The 12,068-nt window shown below is 40.3% G+C and overlaps 1 protein-coding gene across 7 annotated transcripts in view; it reads right to left on the minus strand.

Moving 5' to 3' along the window:
* Window positions 1–12,068, minus strand: part of dock10 (dedicator of cytokinesis 10) — a 329,003-nt gene that overhangs the window by 113,390 nt on the left and 203,545 nt on the right. For all 7 annotated transcript variants that reach the window (XM_061878559.1, XM_061878562.1, XM_061878558.1 and 4 more), the window contains 4 exons: window positions 8,677–8,760; window positions 4,150–4,242; window positions 3,853–3,971; window positions 181–250 (listed from right to left, as the gene is read on the minus strand). In XM_061878559.1, coding sequence (XP_061734543.1) covers window positions 181–250; window positions 3,853–3,971; window positions 4,150–4,242; window positions 8,677–8,760 — 366 coding nt within the window. The remainder of the gene's footprint in view (window positions 1–180; window positions 251–3,852; window positions 3,972–4,149; window positions 4,243–8,676; window positions 8,761–12,068) is intronic.

Consider the following 12,068-nt stretch of genomic DNA (forward strand, 5'->3'; position numbering starts at 1 on the left):
CTGCATGTGTGGGGTTTTTTTTTTTTTTGTTCTTTTCTGCAAATTAGGATGTCTATGAAGTCGTTCCACAGCCTTGTAGAAAACCAAAGTGGTCCTAATGATCTCCATGTGAGGTGCACACCTGCTGCCAAGGATCATTATACGCACCCCACGCATAATGCAACCAAATGTTGAGCATACCTTAATGTAGGAGTGCAGGTAATGATCAAGGTTTTCTTCATGGCACTTGGAAACAATGTGGAGCAGCACTCTGCAAAACACAAGGTTGTGACACAGTTTGTCTTTTATATTTAATACAGAGCACTCATCCAAATGTGAAGTCGACACATAATCAAGTCTCGCAGCACTCATTTAAACACATTACACCTGTACTGGCTCACCTGCACTGGCTTCCTGTGCACTGAAGATGTGACTTTAAGGTTTTACTACTTACGTATAAAATACTACACGGCCTAGCTCCATCCTATCTTGCCGATTGTATTGTACCGTATGTCCCGGCAAGAAATCTGCGTTCAAAGGACTCCGGCTTATTAGTGATTCCCAAAGCCCAAAAAAAGTCTGCGGGCTATAGAGCGTTTTCCGTTCGGGCTCCAGTACTCTGGAATGCCCTCCCGGTAACAGTTCGAGATGCTACCTCAGTAAGTCTCACCTTAAAACTCATTTGTATACTCTAGCCTTTAAATAGACTCCCTTTCTAGACCAGTTGATCTGCCGTTTCTCTTCTTTTTCTCCTATGTCCCACTCTCCCTTGTGGAGGGGGTTCAGTCCGATCCGGTGGCCATGTACTGCTCGCCTGTGTACATCTCTGCGCTGCTGATCCACCTCCGCTTGGGATGGTTTCCTGCTGGCTCCGCTGTGAACGGGACTCTCGCTGCTGTGTTGGATCCGCTTTGGACTGGACTCTTGCGACTGTGTTGGATCCATTATGGATTGAACTTTCACAGTATCATGTTAGACCCGCTCGACATCCATTGCTTTCCTCCTCTCCAAGGTTCTCATAGTCATCATTGTCACCGACGTCCCACTGGGTGTGAGTTTTTCCTTGCCCTTATGTGGGCCTACCGAGGATGTCGTAGTGGTTTGTGCAGCCCTTTGAGACACTAGTGATTTAGGGCTATATAAGTAAACATTGATTGATTGATATGCTAGACATATAGTATGGTGCAAAAATAGCTCAGGCCTATGAATCCTACCTAGCAACAGACCATTCTGACTAGAGATGTCCGATAATGGCTTTTTTGCCGATATCCGATATTGTCCAACTTTTAATTACCGATTCCGATATCACACGATGCGATATATGCAGTGGTGGAATGAACACATTATTATGCCTAATTTTGTTGTGATGCCCCGCTGGATGCATTAAACAATGTAACAAGTTTTTACAAAATAAATCAACTCAAGTTATGGAAAGAAATGCCAACATGGCACTGCCATATTTATTATTGAAGTCACAAAGTGCATTATTTTTTTTTAACATGCCTCAAAACAGTAGCTTGGAATTTGGGACATGCTCTCCCTGAGAGAGCATGAGGAGGTTGAGGTGGGCGGGGTTGGGCGTAGCGGGGGTTTATATGGTAGCGTCCCGGAAGAGTTAATGCTGCAAGGGTTTCTGGGTATTTGTTTTGTTGTGTTTGTGTTTATAACTTAGTGGCCTTGTGGTTAGAGTGTACGCCCTGAGATCGGTAGATTGGGAGTTCGAACCCCGGCAAAGTCATACCAAAGACTATAAAAATGGGACCCATTATTTCCCTGCTTGGCAATCAGCATCAAGGGTTGGAATTGGGGGTTAAATCACCACAAATGATTCCCAGGCACGGCACGGCTGCTGCCCACTGCTCCCCTCACCTCCCAGGGGGTGAACAAGAGGATGGGTCAAATGCAGAGGACAAATTTCGCCACACCCAGTGTGTGTGTGACAATCATTGGTACTTTAACTTTAATGTTGTGTTACGGTGCGGATGTTCTCCCGAAATGTGTTTGTCATTCTTGTTTGGTGTGGGTTCACAGTGTGGCGCATATTTGTAACAGTGCTAAAGTTGTTTATACGGCCACCCTCAGTGTGACCTGTATGGCTGTTGACCAAGTATGTGTGAAAAGCCGTAGATATTATGTGACTGGGCCGGCACGCAAAGGCAGTGCCTTCAAGGGTTATTGTACTTCTCCATGTACACAGCGGCGTTTTAAAAAGTCATACATTTTACTTTTTGAAACCGATACCGATAATTTCCGATATTACATTTTAAACCAAATATCAGCAGTCCGATATTTTCGGACATCTCTAATTCTGACGTACCCAAGAACACAAATAAGCGCAAGTACATTATTGTGGCCTCCTTTGAGTTGTGCTCAAAATCCATCATCAGGAGATTTCCTGATGATTGAGGGAACCTCTCATGAAACAGTTCTGTAGAGATGAAGTAGTCTTGTGATTTTTCCCACACCTACATACATATATATATATATATATATATATATATATATATATATATATATACATACATATATATGTATATGCATACACATATATATATATATATATATATATATATATATATATATATATATATATATATATATATATACATACATATATATGTATATACATACAAATATATGTATATACATACATAAATATGTATATATACACACATACATGTATATGTATATATATATGTATATATACACACATACATATATATGTATATACATACATATATATGTATATAAATACACATGTATGTATATGAATACACATATGTATATATATATACACATACATGTGTATATATATATATATATATATATATATATATATATACATATACATATATATACATACAAATATATGTATATACATATATATGTATATAAATACGCATGAATGTATATAAATACACATATGTATATATACACATACATGTGTATATATATATATATATATATATATATATATGTATATATATATATATATATATATATATATATAAATATATACATATATATATACATACAAATATATGTATATACATACAAATATATGTATATACATACACATGTATGTATATAAATACACATGTATGTATATGAATACACATATGTATATATATATATATACACATACATGTGTATATACATACATATACATATATATATATATATATATATATATATATATATATATATATATATATATATATATATATATATATATATATAAAATCTGTTCATGAATGAGTATATCCGTTCGGCCACCGTGTTGAATGGAGAAGTCTGATCCACAAAACGTGCAGGCAGCATACTCCTTCCCTTCGAGCTGTCCTGGATGAACTGAAATAATTTTTTCCAATCATTTTGGAACTTGCAAGCGTACTTCTTCTTCTTATTAGTCGTTGCCATGTCTCTTCTTTGTTCATCCGCGTCGTCAATGTTATGTTTTTGGACATTACTACTTGCCGTAGTTTTGAAGCAAAGCATGATGGGAATCCGGATGTTGTGTGTCAGTGTTTTATTGGTTATAGATAAGCCTATGGATAATGGAGACATATATAATAGTCTCCTTTTCAGGTGAGAGAGAGGACGCCAATATTGTTGTCTGGCTGGAAATCGGGAGAAATTCGGGAGAATGGTTGATCACAGGACTTAATGCATTACATTTGACATCCCTAATAATAATATAATGTAAATACCTACAATGTTATTACTCTGTCAAAAATATTAAACTATCTTTTTCAATTCTGGCTGTCTAAGTTGTTGCTTTTATTTATTAAAACGCCTGACTGAATGTATTATGTACAAACACAGACGTCAACAAACTATCCCCATAAGGAGGTTGTAATGACAATGACCTACCTGGTGGTGGCAATGGTGACATCGTCATTGTCATTTTGAGTCAGAACCTTGAAGAGCTGGTTAAAGAGCACTGGCAGAAATCTGATGATCACTGGGATTTTCTCCATACTGAGGAGACCCTGGAGGAGTGTGGAAAAGAAGAGGGGAGTAAACGGATTGGAAAAGGCTTACAACCACAAAAAGGCAGGGAGCAAAATAAAGTCTGACATTCTGTCAGGTTTTACTGATTAGACACGGAATAGTTTGGGTTTATTCGATAAATCAGTGGGGAATTGTTTGTGTTTTTTTTTCTCTAACCTTCAGGCAATTGAGGAAGTCGGAGGTAGGAGGGTGAGAGAGGTCCAGCTCTCTTTTCTGGCATTGCTGGAAGAACCGGTTCAGGTGGGTGTCCTGGCAGGAGGAGAGGAATCCAGGAGAAACAGTTCCAAGTTAGAGGTTGGACTGATTTCTTATTAAGGGCTAGAGCAGGCCTGGGCAATTATTTTAACTCGGGGGGCCACATTTAGAGGAAATAATGTGTCCGGGGGCCGGTATATCTACAAACCCCGTCTCCATATGAGTTGGAAAATTGTGTTCGATGTAAATAAAACAGAATAGAATGATTTGCAAATCCTTTTCAAGCCATATTCAGTTGAATATGCTACAAAGACAACATATTTGATGTTCAAACTCATAAACTTTTTATTTTTTTGCAAATAATCATTAACTTTAGAATGTCATGCCAGCAACACGTGACAAAAAAGTTGGGAAAGGTGGCAATAAATACTGATAAAGTTGAGGAATGCTCATCAAACACTTATTTGGAACATCCCACGGGTGTGCAAGATTATTGGGAACAGGTGGGTGCCATGATTGGGTATAAAAGCAACTTCCATGAAATGCTAAGTAATTCACAAACAAGGATGGGGTGAGGGTCACAAATTTGTAAGCAAATTGTCGAACAGTTTTAGAACATTTCTCAATGAGCTATTGCAAGGAATTTAGGGATTTTACCATCTACGGTCTGTAAAATCATCAAAAGGTTCACAGAATTCCGGAGAAATCACTGCACGTAAGCGATGATATTACGGACCTTTGATCCCTCAGGCGGTACTGCATCAAAAACCGACATCAGTGTGTAAAGGATGTCACCACATGGGCTCAGGAACACTTCATAAAACCACTGTCAGTAACTACAGTTGGTCGCTACATCTGTAAGTGCAAGTTAAAACCCTACTATGCAAAGCGAAAGCCATTTATCAACAACACCCAGGAACGCTGCCGGCTTCGCTGGGCCCGAGCTCATCTAAGATGGACTGATGCAAAGTGGAAAAGTGTTCTGTGGTCTGACGAGTCCACATTTCAAATTATATTTGGAAACTGTGGACGTGGTGTCTTCCGGAACAAAGAGGAAAATAACCATCCGGATTGTTATAGGCGCAAAGTTCAAAAGCCAGCATCTGTGATGGTATGGGGGTGTATTAGTGCCCAAGACATGAGTAACTTACACATGTGTGATGGTATGGGGGTGCATTAGTGCCCAAGGCATGGGTAACTTACACATGTGTGATGGTATGGGGGTGTATTAGTGCCCAAGGCATGGGTAACTTACACATCAGTGATGGTATGGGGGTGTATTAGTGCCCAAGGCATGGGTAACTTACACATCTGTGATGGTATGGGGGTGTATTAGTGCCCAAGGCATGGGTAACTTACACATCTGTGAAGGCACCATTAATACTGAATGGTACATACAGGTTTTGGAGCAGTATATGCTGCAACGGTATCAGGGACGCCCCTGCTTATTTCAGCAAAACAATGCCAAGCCACGTGTTACAACAGCGTGGCTTCGTAGTAAAAGAGTGCGGGTACTTTCCTGGCCCGCCTACAGTCCAGACATGTCTCCCTTCGAAAATGTGTTGCGCATTATGAAGCGTAAAATATGTCAACAAGACCCCGGACTGTTGAACAACTTAAGCTGTACATCAAGCAAGAATGGTAAAGAATTCCACTTTCAAAGCTTCACTTTCCTCAGTTCCCAAACGTTTATTGAGTGTTGTTAAAAGAAAAGGTGATGTAACACAGTGGTGAACATGCCCTTTCCCAACTACTTTGGCACGTGTTGCAACCATGAAATTCCAAGTGAATTATTATTTGCAAAAAGCTTATGAGTTTGAACATCAAATATCTTGTCTTTGTAGTGCATTCAATTTATATTTTAGTCAGCTGGAGGCGTGTCTTAATGAAATCAAACAATGGATGTCCGCTAACTTTTTGCAACTTAATGCCAAAAAAACGGAAATGCTGATTATCGGTCCTGCTAGACACCGAACTCTATTTAATAATACAACTCTAACATTTGACAACCAAACAAGGCGACACGGTAAAGAATCTGGGTATTATCTTCGACCCAACTCTCTCCTTTGAGGCACACATTAAAAGCGTTACTAAAACAGCCTTCTTTCATCTCCGTAATATCACTAAAATTCGCTCCATTCTGTCCACTAAAGACGCTGAGATCATTATCCATGCGTTTGTTACGTCTCGTCTCGACTACTGTAACGTATTATTTTCGGGTCTCCCCATGTCTAGCATTAAAAGATTACAGTTGGTACAAAATGCGGCTGCTAGACTTTTGACAAGAACAAGAAAGTTTGATCACATTACACCTGTACTGGCTCACCTGCACTGGCTTCCTGTGCACTTAAGATGTGACTTTAAGGTTTTACTACTTACGTATAAAATACTACATGGTCTAGCTCCATCCTATCTTGCCGATTGTATTGTACCATATGTCCCGGCAAGAAATCTGCCTTCAAAGGACTCCGGCTTGTTAGTGATTCCCAAAGCCCAAAAAAAGTCTGCGGGCTATAGAGCGTTTTCCGTTCGGGCTCCAGTACTCTGGAATGCCCTCCCGGTAACAGTTCGAGATGCCACCTCAGTAGAAGCATTTAAGTCTCACCTTAAAACTCATTTGTATGCTCTAGCCTTTAAATAGACTCCCTTTTTAGACCAGTTGATCTGCTGTTTCTTTTCTTTTTCTTCTGTGTCCCACTCTCCCTTGTGGAGGGAGTCCGGTCCGATCCGGTGGCCATGTACTGCTTGCCTGTGTATCGGCTGGGGACATCTCTGCGCTGCTGATCCGCCTCCGCTTGGGATGGTTTCCTGCTGGCTCCGCTGTGAACGGGACTCTCGCTGCTGTGTTGGATCCGCTTTGGACTGGACTCTCGCGACTGTGTTGGATCCATTATGGATTGAACTTTCACAGTATCATGTTAGACCCGCTCGACATCCATTGCTTTCCTCCTCTCCAAGGTTCTCATAGTCATCATTGTCACCGACGTCCCACTGGGTGTGAGTTTTCCTTGCCCTTATGTGGGCCTACCGAGGATGTCGTAGTGGTTTGTGCAGCCCTTTGAGACACTAGTGATTTAGGGCTATATAAGTAAACATTGATTGATTGATTGATTGATATTTACATCTAACACAATTTCCCAACTCATATGGAAACGGGGTTTGTACTTTGTATAGTTGAAGACTTACGGTCATTAGAAAACATGACTGCACATCATAACGGCAGCTACACTTTCCATCTTAAAGATCTGAAAAAAAAATTGGGAATGTCCGGCGGGCCCGATTGAAAAGCTCAATGGGCCGCTTGTGTTCCCCGGGCCTTAATTTGCCCAAGTCTGGGCTATAGTGTGTTTCCGGTTCGGGGAAAGGTAAAGAACATTAGTCTAACCCAGGGATAGGGAACCTGCGGCTCTAGAGCCAGATGTGGCTCTTTTGATGACTGCATCTGGCTCTCTGATAAAGCTGAGCTGACATTGCTTAACACGATAAGTAATAAATGATTCCGCTGGGTTAAAAATAACGTTCAAAATTAAAAACATTCTCATGAATTTTATTCCATCAATCCAAGAAGTCGCATTAATGGTAAGAAGTATTTCATTTATTGTTTGTTAGCTTCAAAATACAATGTTATTAAAAAGAATAATACTCTAAAAATGTTAGTCTAACTTAAAAATGCGCACATTTAGTTGTATTCAGTGTTAAAAATGATTGGTAACACTTTAGTATGGGGAACATATTTGAAGTAACAAAGACTTAATGAAGAGTTATTTGGACACTAGGGGGGCTTCACGGTGGCAGAGGGGTTAGTGCGTCTGCCTCACAATACGGAGGTCCTGCAGTCCTGGGTTCAAATCCAGGCTTCTGTGTGGAGTTTGCATGTTCTCCCCGTGACTGCGTGGGTTCCCTCCGGGTACTCCGGCTTCCTCCCACTTCCAAAGACATGCACCTGGGGATAGGTTGATTGGCAACACTAAATGGTCCCTAGTGTGTGAATGTTGTCTGTCTATCTGTGTTGGCCCTGCGATGAGGTGGCGACTTGTCCAGGGTGTACCCCGCCTTCCGCCCGATTGTAGCTGAGATAGGCGCCAGCGCCCCCCGTGACCCAAAAGGGAATAAGCGGTAGAAAATGGATGGATGGATGGACACTAGGGGACCATATAAGGGTTAGGGGTACTAATAAGCAATAATTCTGAGGTTATAAGGGAAGACTCTTAGTTAATGGCTTACTGCTTGTAAAATAAGGCCATGCAGAAAAAAGCATTAATAATTACTTAAAAATGACTAATTAAGAGCCAATTTGTTACGAATTTGCATGTTAATAAGCAACTAATTAATGGTGAATATGTTCCCCATATCAAAGTATTACCAAAATATAATATGGCTCTCACCGAAATACGTTTTTTAAAATATTTGGCTTTCATGGCTCTCTCAGCCAAAAAGGTTCCCGACCCCTGGTCTAACCACAGGTGACAAGGATCAGCTAGATGTTACCTGAGTGTACACAGTCGATACGACGTTGGTTGAAACTTTAAAGATGGCCTTGGCGCCGTCCACCCATTTCACATCAGCTCCGTTCTGCAAAGAACACACAAGTCACCAAGTGAATGATGGACTAGTTCACCAATAGTAAATATGTTCTATCCATGTTGCCCCGATACTAATATTTGGTACCGATACCAAAATGATTTCGATATTTTTCTAAATAAAAGGCACAACAAAAAAATTGCATTATTGGCTTTATTTTAACCAAAAATCTTAGGGTACATGAAAGATATTTTTCTTATTGCAAGTTTGTCATTAAATAAAATATACATACGAGACAAGTTATAAGAAGCAAAGTAAAAAAAAAAATATGAATTTATTGAAACAAGTGAAGACCAGGTCTTTAAAATATTTTATGGGATTTTCAAATTCTATTTGAAGTTTTGTCTCTCTTAGAATTAAAAATGTCAAGCAAAGCAAGACCAGCTGGCTAGTAAATAAATAACATTTAAAAAATAGAGGCAGCTCACTGGTAAGTGCTGCTATTTGAGCTATTTTTAGAACTCCACTCAACGTCCATTATCCATTGTGGGACGGCATAGCTCGGTTGGTAGAGTGGCCGTGCCAGCAACTTGAGGGTTGCAGGTTCAATTCCCGCTTCCGCCATCCTAGTCCCTGCCGTTGTGTCCTTGGGCAAGACACTTTACCCACCTGCTCCCAGTGCCACCCACACTGGTTTAAATGGAACTTAGATATTGGGTTTCACTATGTAAAGCGCTTTGAGTCACTAGAGAAAAGCGCTATATAAATATAATTCACTTCAGTTCACTTCACTACTCATTCTCCATGCCCACCATCACCTGCCACGCACCTTGCTATTCTTGCCTCCTGTTTTTTTGTCACAATAAGTGTTTTGTTTCAGGTCATGTTTAGAGTCATGCCATCTTGCTGTTTATGTTCATAGTTCATTCATGCCATCGTGCAAGTGTTTTTGTTTCCTGTTTGTATTTTGTCGTCTAGTAATATACCTCCTTGTGGGGGCGGTAAAGCTCGGTTGGTAGAGTGGCCGTGCCAGCAACTTGAGGGTTGCAGGTTCGATTCCCGCTTCCGCCATCCTAGTCCCTGCCGTTGTGTCCTTGGGCAAGACACTTTACCCACCTGCTCCCAGTGCCACCCACACTGGTTTAAATGTAACTCAGATATTGGGTTTCACTATGTAAAGCGCTTTGAGTCACTAGAGAAAAGCGCTATATAAATATAATTCACTTCACTTCACAACTTGTCTTTTAGTAGTAAGTAAACAAACAAAGGCTCCTAATTTAGCTGCTGACATATGCAGTAACATATTGTGTCATTTTCCATTTTATTATTTAGTTAACATTGCTAAGGACAAGTGGTAGAAATTTAAATATTAATCTACTTGGAGCCTATCTCAGCTACAATCGGGCGGAAGGCGGCGTACACCCTGGACAAGTCGCCACCTTATCGCAGTAAATGGAAATAAAAATGACAAATATTAAGAATAAGAATACAAAAAAAGAAAAAGCAACAATAAGAACAAAAATATAACAGTAAAAATCTGAATATAACAAGAGAAACTAGGCAGTGGTGACCATGTTATGAAAATGAATGGCACTGTTAATTACACTGTTTTTTGTTTCGGTATTGAAATAAATATTGGGGCGGTTTAACTCCATTGGTAGAGTGGCCGTGCCAGCAACTTGAGGGTTGCAGGTTCGATTCCCGCTTGTGCCATCCTAGTCACTGCCGTTGTGTCCTTGGGCAAGACACTTTACCCACCTGCTCCCGGTGCCACCTACACTGCTTTAAATGTAACTCAGATATTGGGTTTCACTATGTAAAGCGCTTTGAGTCACTAGAGAAAAAGCGCTATATAAATATAATTCACTTCACTACTTGTTCATTTACTGTTAATATTTAAATACTTTCTCTTTTAATATGTTCTATCTACACTTTTTTTTAAATTTAATAATCACTTATTCTTCTGTTGCTGGATACTTTACATTAGTTTTGGATGATACCACACATTTGGGTATCAATCATTCATTCATTTTTTTTTTCATTTTTGTATTTTTATTCAAACCATGACATTAAAAAAAAAAGTACAAAGTTGACAACACATAATAATATAAATTAATGTAGTGCAAGAGGTAATATATAGTATAAATGATAAATGGATTGAACTTGTATAGCGCTTTTCTACCTTCAAGGTACTCAAAGCGCTTTGACACTACTTCCACATTTACACATTCACACACACATTCACACACTGATGGAGGGAGCTGCCATGCAAGGCGCCAACCAGCACCCATCAGGAGCAAGGGTGAAGTGTCTTGCTCAGGACACAACGGACGTGACGAGGTTGGTACTAGGTGGGAATTGAACCAGGGACCCTCGGGTTGCGCATGGCCACTCTCCCACTGCGCCACGCCGTCAATTATGCAATTATGTAATGCATAATTGTTCAGTTTTGCCAGAGAGGGAATGGGAAGAAGATCATTTATTTAATCCCACCCCCAGTTTTCCATTCAGTAATTATTCCCATGAGTTTCACTGTTACTTTGTTTAAGGCAGGGGTCTGCAACATGTGGTTCTTTAGTGGCTCCCTGGAGCTTTTCAAAAATGTACGAAGATAGAAAAAGGTTTGGAAAAAAACATATTTTTGTTTTAATAAGGTTTCTCTAGGAGGACAATCCCACTATTTGTATTAAACATGATTTTCTGATGAGACCCATCCTCTTGTTCACCCCCTGGGAGGTGAGGGGAGCAGTGGGCAGCAGCCGTGCCGCGCCTGGGAATCATTTGTGGTGATTTAACCCCCAATTCCAACCCTTGATGCTGAGTGCCAATGGGTCCCATTTTTATAGTCTTTGGTATGACTTGGCCGGGGTTCGAACTCCCAATCTACCGATCTCAGGGCGTACACTCTAACCACAAGGCCACTGAGTTATAAACACAAACACAACAAAACAAATACCCAGAAACCCTTGCAGCATTAACTCTTCCGGGACGCTACGATATAAACCCCCGCTATGCCCAACCCCGCCCACCTCAACCTCCTCATGCTCTCTCAGGGAGAGCACGTCCCAAATTCCAAGCTGCTGTTTTAAAAAAAATAATGCACTTTGTGACTTCAATAATAAATATGGCAGTGCCATGTTGGCATTTTTTCCCCATAACTTGAGTTGATTTATTTTGGAAAACCTTGTTACATTGTTTAATTCATCCAGCGGGGCATCACAACAAAATTAGGCATCAAAATGTCTTAATTCCACGACTGTATATATCGGTATCGGTTGATATCGGAATCGGTAATTAAGAGTTGGACAATATCGGAATATTGGATAATCGGCGAAAAAGCCATTATCGGACATCTCTAA

The sequence above is a fragment of the Nerophis ophidion genome, linkage group LG18 (assembly GCF_033978795.1).
Source record: "Nerophis ophidion isolate RoL-2023_Sa linkage group LG18, RoL_Noph_v1.0, whole genome shotgun sequence".
Lineage (NCBI taxonomy): Eukaryota > Metazoa > Chordata > Actinopteri > Syngnathiformes > Syngnathidae > Nerophis > Nerophis ophidion.